The following is a 16,639-nucleotide window of genomic DNA, read 5'->3' as shown; positions in this document are numbered from 1 at the left end:
CTTGGCTGGGCACCTATGTATAGTGCACAGATTGTACAACCATACACAGGAGCCTCGGGACTTACTTGGGTTTAGGGATGTGCCTAAGGGCTCAGCCCATTGTTCACCAATAGAAAAAGGAGACAGGAAACTGAATTTGGCTGGGGGGTTGGTCAGGGAAGGAATCTAGTAATTGCTGAAGGATTTGGTGGTCAGGCCTCTTTCCAGTGGATTACATTGAACTTCTGTCCTCACCTGTGAAAGGGGTTACTATGAGCCCTCCCTATCATCTAAGGGCATTATGAGGACTCAAGGAGACCATGTATGTGAAGTCTTTCAAGCATCTCTGTACCCCCAATTTCTAGTACCAGACATGGCACACAGGTTTAACCACTAAATGGTAAAAGGAATGGTTAAGGTCAAATGAAGAGGTGCATAATGGTAAACTGAAGAATGTATACTTGGTAAGTGTTGTGACTAGTGAGCAAATATGAAGATAGTACAGGCCCAGGGAGGGACATCTTCAGGGGACCAGTGGTAAGAGATAATGGCAGATAAAGAGGGTGTTGGTCAGAGGTGTTGCTGTGGCATGGGGGTCTCAGAGCTTGGTCTCTGGAGTATGGGTAAAGGGAAGCAAGCTGAGAATTGAAGCACCAAGGAGCAGCAGAGGCACCTGAGACAAGAAATCTGGCAGGTAGTCAGCCCCTTAGCTGATGTTACGGTTTGGGAAGAGTGAGGCAAAAAGAAGAAAGTCATCCAGGGAGGAAGAAATGGCTGTTGGGAAGGGTTCTGTCATAGTAGACAAGATTTGGGAAAAGTGAAGAGGTCTTATGCATGATGATGTGGAATCCCAGTGGCAAGAAACAGCAGGATGATGGCATCCTGAAGTCTACTCTCTCTTCTCTTTGCCCTACTCAGTAAGAATGGATGAAGACCGAGTGGGAGAACTGGAGGGTTTCTTGAGGGAACATAGTAGGTGATATGTTGTAAGGGACAATCCAGGTTTTACTCAGGACAAAGAATAGCCGGAAGAGATGAGCTCTAGATTGGTGTCCACGTAGGTCCCTGAGAGCTTGATAGCTTGCTTGATCCATTGATGAACAAAGTATCTGCTGTGGCCCAACTGGATCAGGCAGTTGAGATCTCAAGGTTTGGTACAGTGACTGAGGAATTTAGGCAGCTGCAAGACAGGTGCTTCTAGGCCGAGTGCGGTGGTTCACGCCTGTAATCCCAGCACTTTGGGAGGCCAAGGCAGGCGGATCACCTGAGGTCAGGAGTTAGTGGCCAACATGGTGAAACCCCGTCTCTGCTAAAGATTTAAAAAATAGCCACGCGTAGTGGTGGGCACCTGTAATCTCTACTCGGAGGCTGAGGTAGGAGAATCGCTTGAACCCGGGAGGCAGAAGCTGCATTGAGCTGAGATTGCACCACTGCACTCCAGCCTGGGCGACAGAGTGAGACTCTGTCTCAGAACAAACAAACAAACAAAAACAAAAAACAGGTGCCTCTAGCCACTTAGGTCCCAACTAAAGCAAAAAGGGAAAAAGCATCTTCCTGAGAGACAGACCACTCTAAGCCTGAATTATCCAGGGCAGTAGCCAAGAGAAGCAGAGCTAGAATCCAGTCCTACAGCCTTAGTGAAGACCCAGGAGCACTGGTAACAGAAGTCCAGCACTCTGTATTTCATAAGGATCTTCTATACATAGATCTGACTTAATCATCATACTGATCCTGTATGGTGGATATCTGCATTTCACAGATGACAAAATAGAGGTGTAGAAGTTTCTAGAAGAAGCTGGAGCCATTTACCTAAGGGATATGAATTGATTCTTGTGAGTTGTTACCTCTTTACTTGTCTGTAGACTTCGATTGGAGGCAGCTCATGCTGATCTGGTCAGCCTACATGTAACTGGATATTCTAGCCTTTAAAGGGTGTTTGTCCTCTGTTAGAGGCTAGGACTCCACCTCAGGCTAGATTGAAGGTGCTGCAGGGGTATTCATCTCCCTCCCCAGGACCCTGAGACTTGGAGGCATGGACAGGACCTGGGCTGTAGGTCCTGACCGTAGTGTATACGTGTGAGTACGTGTGTGTGCACATAAACTGTGTGTGTCTGGGAGGGCTGTGGAATCAGTATATCCACTCTGGGGGGCACCCACCAAGCACACATATGCACATTTGTGTAAGTTTCTGTAAGTGTTCAGGGGAAGAAGAATAAAAAAAGTGGTTTTTTTTGTTTGTTTGTTTGTTTTGAGACAGGGGCTCCCTCTGTCACCCAGACTGGAGTGTAGTGGCATGTTCTTGGCTCACTGCAGCCTCCGCCTCCTAGGTTCAAGCAATTCTCCTGCCTCAGCCTCCCAAGTAGCTGGAACTACAGGCGTGTGCCACCACGCCTGGATAATTTTTGGTTTTTTGTTTGTTTTTTGAGACAGAGTCTTGCCCTGTTGCCCAGGCTGGAGTGCAATGGTGCGATCTCGGCTCACTGCAACTTCTGCCTCCCAGGTTCAAGCAATTCTCTTGCCTCAGCCTCCTGAGTAGCTAGGATTACAGGCATGTACCACCACGCCAACTAATTTTTGTATTTTTAGTGGAGACGGGGTTTCACCATGTTGGCCAGGCTGGTCTCGAACTCCTGACCTCAAGTGATTCACCTGCCTCGGCCTCCCAAAGTGCTGGGATTACAGGCGTGAGCCACCGTGCCCAGCCGTGTTTCTTATTTCTCCAACTCTTCCACTTCTTCCTATTTCATGTTTTTCCTCTCATTTCTCTTTTTCCTCTCCTTTCCTTGTGAGTTTAGATGGCATTGTGATTAACTTCTCTGGCACAGGACTTGTCACTCAGCTTTGTCATGTCAGAGGACAGGGTCCCTCTGTGGCTGAGACTTTGTAACTTCAGACAGTTGCTGAATAATCCAGAGTACTTCTGCTGACAGTGGCCCGAGGGGGTGGGGGAGAAGTGATGGGCAGAATTTGGTGTAGCCTCACCTGAGACTGAGCCTCCCCTCAGCCCCCTGTGTCTGGCACCATCATGGTGGGTGGGACCAGAGGATACATGTGAACACAGACAAAAGTTTGTTTTGGGGGTGAAGGTAGAGCTTGGTCAGGAGAAGCTGAAGAAAGTCATGTATCAGGAGCAGCCCAGGAGTTAGCCTGTCTGTCCCCTTTCCACAGCAACAGGTGAGAAGAAGGAATGCTGGTCGTGGGAGTCCTACCTAGAGGAGCAGAAGGCCATTACTGCCCCAGACAGCCTCTTCCAGGACGTGAGTTGGACAATTTCCCCCTAGGAACAGCTTGTCTTCCCAGTCTAGGGACACACCACCAAACTCAGGCCTTCTGGTGTTTTCTGTGTCAGGCATGCCTCAGTGGACTGGCAGAATGGAAAGGGAGAGACTGTTTAGGGGCCCAGAGTGGAAAAGGGCCCGCCATAAGGGGCTGCAGGGTGGGAAGAAATAGAGAGGTAGAATCTAGGCTCACTCATCACTGGGCCTGCAGACTTTTGAATTCTGGTAACTTCTACTCAATTCAGCATTGATCTTTCCATGACTTTGGAGAGAGGGAGCCCTTGAGTCCAGCCCTGACTCACCCACATTTTTCAAGGGACCTGGGAGATACTCTCTCTCTCTCTAGATCCCTGTAGTAACGATCCCCAAATAAGTTGCCCCTTTGGAAATACCAGGCGGGTGGGGCCTAAAGGCAGCTCCTTCACCCCAAGCCCACTAGGCAAGGATAAGGCTGGATGGAAGCTGGGTCCTCTCCACTCTGTGCGTTGACAGTCCCAGGCAGTCACTCACAACAAGAATGGCTTCAAACTGGGCATGAAGTTGGAAGGCATTGACCCTCAACACCCGTCCATGTACTTCATCCTCACCGTGGCTGAGGTGAGCTGGGGCTTGGTACCACCTTTCTGGTGATGTCACTCAGTGTAGACTGATGGATCTTGCTGGGGACATAGAAGGAAGTACCTCCCTCCCCTCGGAGCACACACAATCTAGTAGTGGATTAAGTTGGAATACATAGAAAGCTTAAAAGAACAAAAACCAGATGGAGTGTCATGGGACAGTCCTGTTACTGTATGAATGTATACTGTCCACTCTGGGGGAGCTTGAGGAGATCCCGAGGGCCAGGGATGTTGGCATGAGTCAAACAAGGTCCTTGTCCTCTAGGAGCTCACAGTTGTCTGGGGAATCAGCCAAATAAACATGTCAGTGACATGCCACAGGGGTGGCAACAGACTTGAGCTGGGAGGCACAGCTGGGTCAGTTCTGTCTGAGGAGCAGCAAAAGCATAGAGGAAGGGCCTCCTTTGCAGAGTCTTGAGAGATAAGTTGTGAATAAGGAGGGAGCTCCAGGCAGAAGGAGCAAAGTGGGCAAAAGCCCTGGGGCATGGAACGGACTGCTACCTTCAAGGAATTGCCATTAGCTCAGCAAGACTGGAAGCAGAGTGTGAGTGGGTAGCAGTGAGAGAAGGTAGCAGAGGGAAGGGTCATCAGGAGCCCTCAGCAGTCCTGAACCTTGGTGGCTGCCCTCAGAATTCTGTCCAGGGCTCACAAAGGCAAGAGACTGTCATAGGGTCCACCTCCCTTGCATCCAGAACTCAGGGCTCATGAGTACATGAACTGTCCTCACTGCAGAATAGGACAGGATGGGGTACACTGGGAGCAAAGAAAGGTGGGGTTGGGGAACCTGCTAGCATTAGAGCCCCTGAGACCACCAGACTGGGCCAGGAGAGCTGAGGGAGATGGGGAGTGGGGCATCTCCTGACATTGGAGTTCTTGATTCCCCTCATGGGGCCAGGTATGTGGCTATCGCCTACGCCTGCACTTTGATGGGTATTCTGAGTGCCATGACTTCTGGGTCAATGCCAACTCCCCTGACATTCACCCTGCTGGCTGGTTCGAGAAGACGGGGCACAAGCTGCAGCCTCCCAAAGGTAAGGCCTAACTGGGTTGGTCACAGTGAGGCAGTGAGTCCTCAGACCCTTCGCTTCTTCCCCGTGGGTCCCCTGGCTTCCAGCTCTTTTGTTTTCTGACCCCGTACCCTGTTCCAAAGCCACCCTCTCTTCATCGCATCCTGATGACTCTGCCCTGGGGTCAAGTTGACCAGAAGCCCTAGAACTTCCACTTTGCACTTGCCCTTTGAGTGTCTACTCAAGTCGTGTCCTGCTTCAGTAGTGGGGGATCCCTGGGCAAGTTCTTGAGGGTTGGGGGGAGGTCCTCAGGCATGCCTGATTCTGCTGCTTCACTGTGGGGTGCCCTCGCCGTGGCCCAGCCTCTGCACGGCGCTCTGTTCATCCCCCTCGAGGGGCCTAGGTTACAAGGAGGAGGAGTTCAGCTGGAGCCAGTACCTGCGCAGCACAAGAGCTCAGGCTGCCCCCAAGCACCTGTTTGTGAGCCAGAGCCACGTGAGTGCCCCTGAGTGAGAGTGGATGTCACCCCCATGCGCCAGAGTCACTGCAGCTGGCCCAGGGTATCTGACTCATCAGAAGGGTGCTCATCTACTGGTTGTCTCAGCTTTGTTCTGATCTCTCATATCAGATGGGAGGGGCATAGGTGGGCAGGGTCCAGGGCCAGAGATGGGAAGCTGGTTATAGTTTTTTCCCGACTTCCCTCCCTCCTTTGCTACTGCAGATACCCTGTCCTCACAGCCCCCTGGAGCCCCTGGCCCACTACCCTAGTCTGAGCACTGAGATGTCATTGCTCATATATTCTTGCTTTGGCTTGCTCTGCAGTTCCTTGGTGTACGGTCAATGCCTCTATTCTGGGAGCTTCTTTTTCCTTCCTTTTGCCCAACATTGAGACTCTTCCATTTATTTCCAACAATTCATCCCTTGTCCTTTCCTCTGTTCAAGGCAGCTGGCAGCTTATCCAGCAGTTAAAGTATCTCACATAATCCCAACCAAAAGGCCTAAGAGATATAGAGAGCCTCCATTAAAAATATCATACTGGACCGGGCGCGGCGGCTCATGCCTGTAATCCCAGCACTTTGGGAGGCTGAGGCGGGTGGATCACCTGAGGTCAGGAGTTCAAGACCAGCCTGGGCAACATGGTGAAACCCTGTCTCTACTAAAAATACAAAAAAATTAGCTGGGCCTGGTGGTGGGCGTCTGTAATCCCAGCTACTCAGGAGGCTGAGGCAGGAGAATCGCTTGAACCTGGGAAGCGGAAGTTGCAGTGAGCCAAGATCGCACCATTGCACTCTGGTCTCAGCAACAAGAATGAAACTCCGTCTCAAAAAAAAGAAGTATATATCAATCTTACTGGCTGGGTGTGGTGGCTCACACCTATAATTCCAGTACTTTGGGGCCGGGCACGGTGGCTCACGCTTGTAATCCCAGCACTTTGGGAGGCCAAGGCGGGCGGATCACGAGGTCAGGAGATCGAGACCACGGTGAAACCCCGTCTTTACTAAAAATACAAAAAATTAGCCGGGCGTGGTGGCGGGTGCCTGTAGTCCCAGCTACTCGGAGAGGCTGAGGCAGGAGAATGGCGTGAACCCGGGAGGCGGAGCTAGCAGTGAGCCGAGATCGCGCCACTGCACTCCAGCCTGGGTGACAGAGCGAGACTCCATCTCAAAAAAAAAAAAAAAAATTCCAGTACTTTGGGAGGCTGAGGCGGGAGGATCACTTGAGCCCAGGAGTTTGAGACCAGTGTAGGCAACATAGTGAGACCCCATCTGTACAAAAAATGTCATTAAATTAGCTGGGCATGGTGCACGTGCCTGTAGTCCTAGATACTACAGTAGCTAGCTGAGGTGGGAGGATTGTTTGAGCCCAGGAATTCGAGGCTACAGCAAGCTATGATTGTACCACTGCACCCCAGCCTGGGCGACAGAGTGAGACCCTGTGTCTAAACAAAAAACCATATTGAATGTCTAGAGTTCCCATGGGCCCAGGACTCCACCATGCTCTTCAGGCAGAGACAGTTACTCCCCCACTCCAGTCCAGCCCCAGAGTTCATACTTGCAAGTTCCCAGGTGACAGGTGGGGTCCTGCCTGCTGTTGTGACAACAAATGCCAACTTTTAATTCAAACTATTTAAATACTGGCCCCGCCATTGACTAGCATTGTGTTCTGGGCCAAGTGATTTAACTTCTTAAGTGGGAATAGGGTTGTTGTAAAGGTCCAAGGAGGTGATGTCTTTTGAAGCTTACATGGCAGGTACTCAGTTTATACTGGTTCCCTGTCTGCCTCCATGCCATAGATGTCCGCTGTTTCTTCCCAGCCACCCCACTGTTGCCACAACTGCCTCAGGACAAGCTGGGAAGGGCTTGTCTGGGTAGGGAGGATTTATACTTGGTTCACCAGGTTCTTTGGGCGAACGCATAGCCTCCTTCCAGGCACTTACCTTCTGGCACAAGCCAGGCCTCTGAATGCACCTTGGAGGCCAGAGGTTACTGAGTGCCTCAGGGCTCAGGTTATGATTCTGCCCTGGAGGGCCCTCTTTCCCAGCTTATTTCTCCTTCCTTTCTCACTGCCCACACCCCAGGCTTTCCTAGAGAACCTATTCCTTTGTTTGCCAATGGGCTCTGGGCTGGTCCTAGCCAGCTTGTCCCTGGCCCTGGCAGCTCCTCTTTTTCCCCTAGAGTCCCCCACCCCTGGGCTTCCAGGTGGGCATGAAGCTGGAGGCTGTTGACCGCATGAACCCGTCCCTTGTCTGCGTGGCCAGTGTGACCGATGTGGTGGACAGCCGCTTCCTGGTGCACTTTGACAACTGGGATGATACTTATGACTACTGGTAGTAGGAGGGTCCAGACTTGGCCTCAGGGGGTGAGGGGATGGCAGGGGGCAACTGCTTTCATATCTCAGGTACCGTGTGGCCCCACTCAGTCCAGTTCTGACATTCAGATCTTCTTCCACTTGGAAAATAATTGAATTGAGCTTTATCATAAGAAATACAGCTCAATATTAAATGTTTCATCTAAAAATACCATGGTTAAGATGAGCAAGCCCCTATGATTCATGATTTTCCGTTAGATATTATGGTGATGGTAGAGTTTGTAATTCGTGTTGCAATTTTCTAACTTTGTCATTGCCATCTGTCTCCCTCTCACTAAGAAGTAGATGAGGGTGGGCCCTGAGCCATGCTTTCAGAGGATGGCAGGCTCAGGGCCTCAGGTTTCTCTTGGGACAGTGACACGTTCTTGGATTTCAGGTGTGATCCCAGCAGCCCCTACATCCACCCAGTGGGCTGGTGCCAGAAGCAAGGAAAGCCCCTCACCCCTCCACAAGGTGACCCTGCAGCCTGAGCAAGCCCCCTTTCCTAAGCCTGGCTCTGCTTCCCTCTCCACTGACCCCTCACCAGTAGTGCCCCAGTAGCTGGCTCTCTAGGGTCAGGGTGAGAGAACAGACATGTCCTGAAGCCTCAGCTTCTTGGCCTGGGAGTTGAGAACCCTTTGATTTTAGGAGACTCCTGTCAAACCCTGACTCCATTGGGGTTTAGGGGAAGAAAGTTACATGACCATCTCAGCAAGGAAACAGGGAATCAGAAGTAAAGAAAACGAGTCCTTCATCCTGGGAGTATTGCATTGGCCCAAATACAATAGAGATTCAGATGGGGCTGGGGTGGGAGCAACAGGCCAAGAGTGACAGGAGTCAGGGTTCCCAGACAGCCCCGTGAACTATTAGGGTAGTGCTGTGCTTGATTCTACTAGCACCCATCTGCCTGAGGAGCCCAGTGCAAGGAGCTGGCTGTGGTGATGGTGGGAGAGATTCTACTCCAAAGGCCTCTGTCCCTTCCATGTTCCTGGTCCTGCTTGGGGGCAGAGGGCTTCCCCAGTACACCTGGGTGGCTAGACATTGCTTTCATCCTCTCCTCCAGATTACCCAGACCCTGATAACTTCTGTTGGGAGAAATATCTGGAAGAAACTGGGGCCTCTGCTGTCCCTACTTGGGCCTTCAAGGTGGTGAGTCAGTGCTCCCTGCCCCCAGAGCTGAGCTCAGAAAGACATGGAGCACTCAGCTAGCCAGGCTGGGGCCCTAGCCTTCTCCTTTGGGCAGGCCCCAGTTTCCCCAGGCACAGCATTTGGGCTCCCTCTGTGGGGCTCAGCTCTGCTGAGCTGGGCCTTGGCCTGAAGGCAGCTGTCCCCTCTGCAGCGACCCCCTCACAGCTTCCTGGTCAATATGAAGCTGGAGGCTGTGGACCGCAGGAACCCAGCCCTGATTCGCGTGGCCAGCGTGGAGGATGTGGAGGACCATCGGATAAAGGTGGCTCTGGGACCCTAGGGCTGGGAAGTGGACAGGCCAGTTGGGCAGGAATTCTGTAGACTGTTTAGAGGTCAAGGGCATCATGGCATGAGAGAAATGAAGCCAAAGATCTTGAATCTCATTCTTGCCTCATTTGTGACTTGTTTTTGTGGGCTTGGACAAGTCATTTTCCCTCTCTAAGCCTTACATCATCTGTAAAATGGGCCTAATAATCCTCGTCCCACCTAAGGATTGCCAGTGGGAGATGCCAGTAACTTAATGAGTGATGCCCTTGGAAAATGTGGTGGCCAAAACTGATTATTGCAGGGTTGGCCCCTTGGTTCTTCCAATCCAGGATCTTGCTTCTGACAGGTCCCAGGGATGGGGAGAGGACCTTCTGGCTGAGCTGGGCTCCATGAGAAACGCCTGACTTCCAAGAGCCTTTCCTCCCCAGATCCACTTTGATGGCTGGAGTCATGGCTATGATTTCTGGATCGACGCTGACCACCCAGACATCCACCCTGCCGGCTGGTGCTCCAAGACAGGACATCCCCTGCAGCCTCCTCTCCGTGTGTACCCCTAGGGCACTCTGATCTTTTCCTTTCCCCCCAGGTTCTGACAGTCCTGTAGTTTGCCTAAAGAGCTCTAACTCCCCATGCCCAAATGTGACACAGAGGGCTCTGATGCCTACCATGAGTTCCAGAATCCCCCATCCACCCCACCCCCGGACTATCTGCTACACTAAGCAGTGCTTCTGGCTACCCCACTTGTCGGGGTTTGGGGTGTTGAGGTGCGAAGGGGCAAGCTCACTTGGTTGCATGTGCTTCAGAGGTGGTCAGCCACCCAGGGATTTCTCTCAGCATCTAGCAGAGCCACACTGAGCGTGCACTGTGTTTGCTAAGGACATGATGGCTTCCTAAAGTAAATTCTGATTGTCTGCAGGCAGGGGTTAGAGTTCAGGTCACTGGGCTGCTCAGCCCCATTTTGACCCTTAGGATTCCCCTTCCTTATTTCCCTACTGCAACCGTGTTTGTCTCACATGGGGTGTTGATCCTTCTTGAATGTTCTCCAAGCATAGGCAGAGCCTTAAAAAAGTTACCAAAGTCTTGGGGATGAAAACAAGAAAAAGAACTGGGAGTAACATGAATCTGCCAGATGTGGCTTCTAAGGTATGGCTACACCCAACCAGCTCTGAGTGGCTCTTCTCCCCCCGAGTTCTCTCAGAGACTGAGGGCATAGCCTGCAGGTTTCAACAAAGTATTAACATATGAGAGCTAAGCCCTCCTTACCCAGAGAGGGGCAGATATCCAGTAATAGAGAATGGTGTCACAGTCAATGCAGGGCCCTCATCCTTGGGGAGTGGGTTTCTAGTGCTGATCTCCCCAGTGGAAACTGTCTCTTTCCCTGCCCCGCACTCCCCACCCCCAGGACTCCATGAGGACCCCCTCCTTTCTGCTCTTTTAGGACCCAGAGAGCCCAGCTCTGCCTCCCCTGGGGGCTGTCCCCCTCTCAGCTATAGAAGCCCACCCCACACTAAGACCTCCAAATACAGCTTTCACCACCGGTGAGTGAAGGTTCCTGCTGAGAGACCCTCAGCGTTGTTTTGCACTTACTGCATGCAGGTGACTGGGGTCCACCAAAACACACTCCAGGTGGGACCAGGGCTGAGGAGGGCTCAGCGGGGACCAGTGGATTCAACCCAACTGAAGCCTCTTCTTCCCCAGGAAGTGCCCCACTCCTGGTTGCGACGGCTCTGGCCATGTTACAGGCAAGTTCACAGCTCACCATTGCCTCTCAGGCTGCCCACTGGCTGAGAGGAACCAGAGCCGGCTGAAAGCAGAGCTATCTGACTCGGAGACCTCAGCCCGCAAGAAGAACCTCTCAGGCTTCTCCCCAAGGAAGAAGCCTCGCCATCACGGCCGGTATGGAGGCCAGGGAATCAGGGCCCAGGCTTCCTGGGGGTGTGGGGCCTCGTAGCCTCTTGGACTTCCCGGACACTGATTCCCTGCCATGGACCTGATCCCTCTTTCTCCAGAATTGGACGCCCTCCGAAGTATCGAAAGATTCCACAGGAAGATTTCCAGAGTAAGTCTGGGTTATCTGCTCCTATGTCCTCTGCTGCAGAGTGTTCACAGTGAGTGCTCTGTCATTGGTGGGATGAGACAGATTTCCCAGAGTGGGAGAAGCTAGAAGGAGGGCTGTGCCTCTTCGTTTGAGATACTGAGAGCACAGAGCAGTGGCAAAAGCAGTGGAGGGGCCTTGAGTGACCTTGCGTTCCAGTCTCATGTCCCCCATGGCCTTGCTGTGAGTCTGTGGGGAGGGTACAGAGCCTCTCGGGGCCTTTGGTTCTCACTGTGAAGCAGGATGATGCTCCTGCTCTTCTCTGATTCTAGGCTTCCTGGGAAGGAGGCCATGGCTATCACTTTCTACCTGTGTGACCTTAAGCAAGTCACTTAACATCTTTGAGCTTCAGTTTCCTCACTTGAGTAATTGGATAAAACCTGCCTTTCCATTGTCAATACCTGAAATAACAGTGGTTACTACCACTGCTTACTGAGCATCTACTATGGGCCAGGCACTATGCCAGGTGCTTTACACATACTGTGTCTAACTCTCACAAGAGTTCTCTAACATGTATATTGTTCTTCTGCGAGAGGAGGAATGTGAGTCTCAGAGGGTGAAGTCACTTGCCCAAGGTCATTCACCTTGTAAGGGGCAGAGCTGGCATTCCAACTCGGATCTGACCTGACTCCTCCTGCTGCATGCTGCTGGTATAGGAGACATAAAGTACCTAACCCAATGTCAGTTCACTTCTCACTCCCTTTGCATTAGCGTGCCTGCTGCCGTAACAAAAATACCATAGACTGGGTGGCTTACACAACAGAAATTTATTTTCCACAGTTCTGGAGGCCAGAAGTCCAAGATCAAGGTGTTGGCAGGCTTGATTTCTTCTGAAGCCTCCCTCCTTGGCTTGCAGATGGCTGCCTTCTTGCTGTGTTCTCATATGGTCTTTCTTCTGTGCACAAGCATTCCTGGGGTCCCACGATGTGTCCCAGTATCTCTTCTTGTAAGGATACCAATTGAATTGGATTAGGGCCCATCCTAATGACCTCATTTTAACTTAATTACTCTTTAAAGGCCCTTTCTCCAAATGCGGTCCCATTCTGAGGCACTGGGGGTTAGGACTTCAGCATATGAATTTTGTGGGGACACATTTCAGCCCATAACATACTTCGGGGGAGGGGCATAGTGGCTGAGCCCTCCCCTAGGTGGTGAATTCATCTTACATCTTCAGCCACTAGTACAGGGCCTGATGCACAGCAGGGATGCCTCAGTTGAATGGAATGCATGTCGTTTTAAGGCTAAAAGAGACCTTGAGAAATCACCTGGTTTAATGCACCTTTGGCAAGACCCAAGCTGTCCCAGTTCTTCAAGAACAGTCTCTGTAACCTGGGCAGTAAGTAACAGTGATAAAAAGTATAGCCCTGAAGTCAGACTACCTTTTACAGGCTGAGAGGTCTTGGGTGGGTGACACTGCCTCTCTGAGCCTCACCTTCCTCATCTGTAAAATGCTGATAATAATCGTACCCACTGTATGATGTGGTAAGAGGCTTAACTGAGATGTTCCATGTGAGGTGCTTAGCACAGCTCCCTGCCAGTATTATTAGTGTGAGTCTCTTGCCTCACTTCCTCTTGCTGTCATCTCATACTGTTTCCTCTTTGTGGAAACAAGCAATTTCTTCAGCCTCAGACCTGAGTGATGAGGGTCTTGGCCAGCACCTAGACCCTCAGAGTAAGGACTCCTAAGGATCAAACTGCAGTGGGCACCTCTTGTACCCATCTGTGGTACCCATGGTCAGGTCCACTGCAGGACCAAGTTCTGACCACCAGAGGGCACTTGCCTACTGTGTTCATTCCAGAATTAGGCTGTAGAATTCTTGGGAAGCTACAGCTTTCCAGAGGCGGAGACTGTGTCACGGAGCTGGCAAAGAAGGATTCACCCAGAGCCTTGAGGCACTTCAAGGATAGAGCAGGGGCCGTTGCCCAGGTCTCACTTCTGCAGGGCACCCCTGCTCTTCTAGCTGGCCCGTCACCCAGAAGAGCCACTGGTCACTCTGGGTTTTGTTCCAGAGGCAACTTCTTACACGCTGGTGGGTAGACCTCCTTAGTGTAGCTCTGAGGTTTGCTGGTGAACAATTCCATAGGAAGGTCTGCCTGGAGAGGACAGGGCTTGGCTGGGCTTAGTCTTTAGGCCTAGGAGTGTCAGCTACTGAAGGAACTGAGGAGCCATGTTTGAGGAGCCACGTCTGACCTGCAGCTGGGTGGTCTGCAGTTAGATAAGACACTGTAACTGCTGGTAAGTGCTCCTGGTCTGTGCTCTTCCCTGTGCTCTGGGGAAGAAAGATAAGGAGAAAAGCTCCCTACAAACTTGATGTTGTCTCCCAAACCCCACCCCAGGGTATGAAACCCAGATACAGGGTTTCAGAGAGGGAGTACCTGGGTGTACCAGAGGCCAAACCTGTGGCCAGGTAGATGAGGTGCTAGTGGTAGTAGCTGTCCTGAGAGATGCTGAGTGTGCCCCAGACGGGCCATGAGAGGAGCTGGCTGAGCAGGGAGATGGGGCTGTCTGGGATATGGGCAGGTAGTAGGGTTTCGCTGATGAACAGAGAGCAGCAGGAAGGCAGTGGCACAGAAGTGTGGTTGGTAGGGCTGAGGATGGAATCCCAGAGGCTTTGTGGGTGAATGGGGGTGGAAGAGCCAGGCTGAAAGGCTGACACTCAGGGAGAGAGGGCAGGACAATCTGTGACCAACAGGGAGGGTCTTTGGCAAGAGGGCACTTGGAGGTGCTGCATTGATGAGCATCTGGAATTAGCACCAGGAGAATAAAGAGCCAATGCTCCTGGACCATGGACAGAGAGGCTGGGAAAACCCCTTGGGAAAGTGACCACATTGCACAAGGCTAGCCAAGGCTGACAGCAGTGAGTGGGGCCAGGTTTGTCAAAGCAGCCAGAGGGGGATGAAGTCCAAGCTGGCACGTGCCAGTCCCTACCAAGGAGGAGGCCAAGGTCAGCAGCATTGGTTGTCAGCTCAGTACAGCTGCTTGAGGTAGGAGGTTGGGGCCAGTGATCCCAGAGGCAGACCAGGAAGCAAAGCCACAGGCAACATGGAGCTGGGGAGTGGGTCAGGGATCACCCTCTAGTGCTGGCATAGGCAGTAGTACAGACCGGGCTGGTGGAGGAGGGGGAGGAACTGGAGCTTGAGGCATTGGCAGTGGCCAGAGGGGTGGTCTTCAGCCTAGTCAGGGGGACTGTGATCCTGAAGCAGAATCACTCTGGCTCTGAGAAAGTTGGTCGTGGCCCAAAAGGACTCATGAGAAGAAGAGTAAACAGAGTGGACTTCTGACGTCAAGGCTGAGCTTGTTTGGATGTTAAGGACCCTTTTGATGGATGGCATCTAGAAAATTATGTCTTTAGAGATGCTGCAGCAGCTCTAAGAGACTATCCTTGCAGGGCCCAGGGTGGTGCAGCCTCAGAGAGACGGGGTGAGGGTCATTCCAAATAGCTGACCTGAGAGTCTTTGAGAGAGCCACTTTACCAGCAGGAGTGAACACTACATGAGGAGTCAGGAGATATGGCTCACCCTCTTGACTCTACAGGCTGTCAGAAGGGGCCCAGAGTCCTGTCTACTCTGCCAGCCAGTCTCCTGAGTGGTGTGGGTATGCATGGGCTTCGGGAACAGTTTAGTCCTCCGCGTCGGCCTGCCAGCCTCTGCCTCTGCTTTCCAGCACTCACGCCCGATGTCGTGCACCAGTCCCTCTTCATGTCAGCCCTGTCGGCCCACCCTGACCGCTCACTCTCAGTGTGCTGGGAGCAGCACTGCAAGCTCCTGCCAGGAGTAGCGGGCATCTCAGCCTCGGCAGTCGCCAAGTGGACCATCGATGAGGTGAGGAGCGAGGGCCCTTTATCCTTCTCTTCCTCTCCACCTCCCTTTCACTATACCCTGGTGGAAAGGCCTAGGTCAGATAGAACCCGGTACCACTCCTGGCACTACCTCTTGCTCGTCTGTCCTGTGCACAGTCCCTTCTAGCTGCCCAGTGGGGGATGACTGAGACCCTTCCTGATAGGCCCATCATGGCAGAGGGGGCGGGAGCTGTGCTGCTGTTTCAGCCAGAAATCCAGCAGGAGAGGCAGGCTTCATTCCCAGGCCTCAGAAGCAAGGGGCCCAACTTGGCATATCTGCCAGCATAGAAACCCTAGGATCCTTTTAGGCTGGTGAGAAAAAGCAGCATTGGCACAGCTCAGAAGCACCTAGGCCATGGAGGCCAGCTCTCCCTACATGCCTAAGCTCTGTCCCCTGGTCAACATGTCATCTTTGGTTTCCAAGGTCTTCGGCTTTGTTCAGACCCTGACAGGTTGTGAGGACCAAGCACGCCTCTTCAAAGACGAGGTAAGGTGCAAGTGCAGAGTGGGAGACAGAGCCGGGGTCACTGTCCTTAAGACGGCAGGAAGCAGGTGCCCTCCCCAGTGCCACCTCAGCTAGGGAGGGACCCGTGTTGCCCCACCGGGCAAGAATAGTCAGAGTGACCCATGTGTCTGGGAAGAATCTAGTCTGGACTATGGCCCAGCTTGGGGACCCTGTGTGCTCAGATCATCTTCAGGAAGGAAAAGGCATCCTGGAGACAGGAGTCCATTCACTCCTCTGCTCTCTAGCCACTCATTTGCTTGCCAAACTTAGCTTTGCCAGCGACAGTCAGTAAATTAAAGTGTACTTTTTTCCCCCTTTAATCCAATATAGCTGATAATTAAAGTGTATTTTGAATGACACAGATATTGTGATTTACTGCAAGGATCCTAAGACACACATAAAATCAAGAGCCAAGGAGTAGTGAGTTGTAGATAAAAAAAGAATGTCAGCTTTGGAGACAGTCTGGGTTTAAATCCCAGTTCTGTCAATTTCAGCTGTTTACTGTCTCTGAGCCTGCATCTTCTTGTCTGTAAAATGGTGATAAAGTGGGTATAATGAGGTCTACCTTGCAGAGCCATTGTGAGCATTGGAAATGATGAATGAATCATACCAGAATGTCTAGTATAATTACAGTCATGCATTGCTTAACGATGGGGATACATTCTTAGAAATGTGTCACTAGGCAATTCTGTCATTGTGTAAACATTATAGAATGTACTTACACAAACCTAGATGTTATATGTATTTTTATTTATATGTATATTTTCACATGAAAACCAAACGTCCCAGCATTATTACTGAATGTCAGTCATTTCCCCTACTTGATCTGCAATGCCAATATCAAGGGCCACGCATCAGGTTTCTGTATATGTTCCACTATAATCTTATGGAACCATGGTTTTAAATGTGGAATCATTGACAGAAATGTCTTTATGTAGCATATGGCTGTGTATCACTAGTATATAATAGAGCAATATTATGGAGGAATATGTAGATCCAGTCACTTTACCTATACAA

At 51.5% G+C, this 16,639-nt stretch overlaps 1 protein-coding gene across 1 annotated transcript in view; it reads left to right on the top strand.

Moving 5' to 3' along the window:
• Positions 1-16,433, top strand: part of L3MBTL1 (L3MBTL histone methyl-lysine binding protein 1) — a 34,514-nt gene extending 18,081 nt beyond the window's left edge. Inside the window, exons 8-22 of the mRNA XM_030825773.1 lie at positions 3,148-3,236; positions 3,750-3,854; positions 4,770-4,905; positions 5,285-5,376; positions 7,557-7,708; positions 8,126-8,202; positions 8,792-8,877; positions 9,068-9,178; positions 9,612-9,726; positions 10,622-10,721; positions 10,882-11,079; positions 11,193-11,242; positions 14,943-15,100; positions 15,542-15,609; positions 15,728-16,433. Of these exons, the coding sequence (XP_030681633.1) occupies positions 3,148-3,236; positions 3,750-3,854; positions 4,770-4,905; positions 5,285-5,376; positions 7,557-7,708; positions 8,126-8,202; positions 8,792-8,877; positions 9,068-9,178; positions 9,612-9,726; positions 10,622-10,721; positions 10,882-11,079; positions 11,193-11,242; positions 14,943-15,100; positions 15,542-15,609; positions 15,728-15,914 (1,724 nt within the window). The 3' untranslated portion in view covers positions 15,915-16,433. The remainder of the gene's footprint in view (positions 1-3,147; positions 3,237-3,749; positions 3,855-4,769; positions 4,906-5,284; positions 5,377-7,556; positions 7,709-8,125; positions 8,203-8,791; positions 8,878-9,067; positions 9,179-9,611; positions 9,727-10,621; positions 10,722-10,881; positions 11,080-11,192; positions 11,243-14,942; positions 15,101-15,541; positions 15,610-15,727) is intronic.
• The last annotated feature ends 206 nt before the right edge of the window (positions 16,434-16,639 follow it).

This window comes from Nomascus leucogenys, chromosome 13, assembly GCF_006542625.1.
Source record: "Nomascus leucogenys isolate Asia chromosome 13, Asia_NLE_v1, whole genome shotgun sequence".
Lineage (NCBI taxonomy): Eukaryota > Metazoa > Chordata > Mammalia > Primates > Hylobatidae > Nomascus > Nomascus leucogenys.
This window is presented reverse-complemented; position numbering and strand designations above follow the sequence as displayed.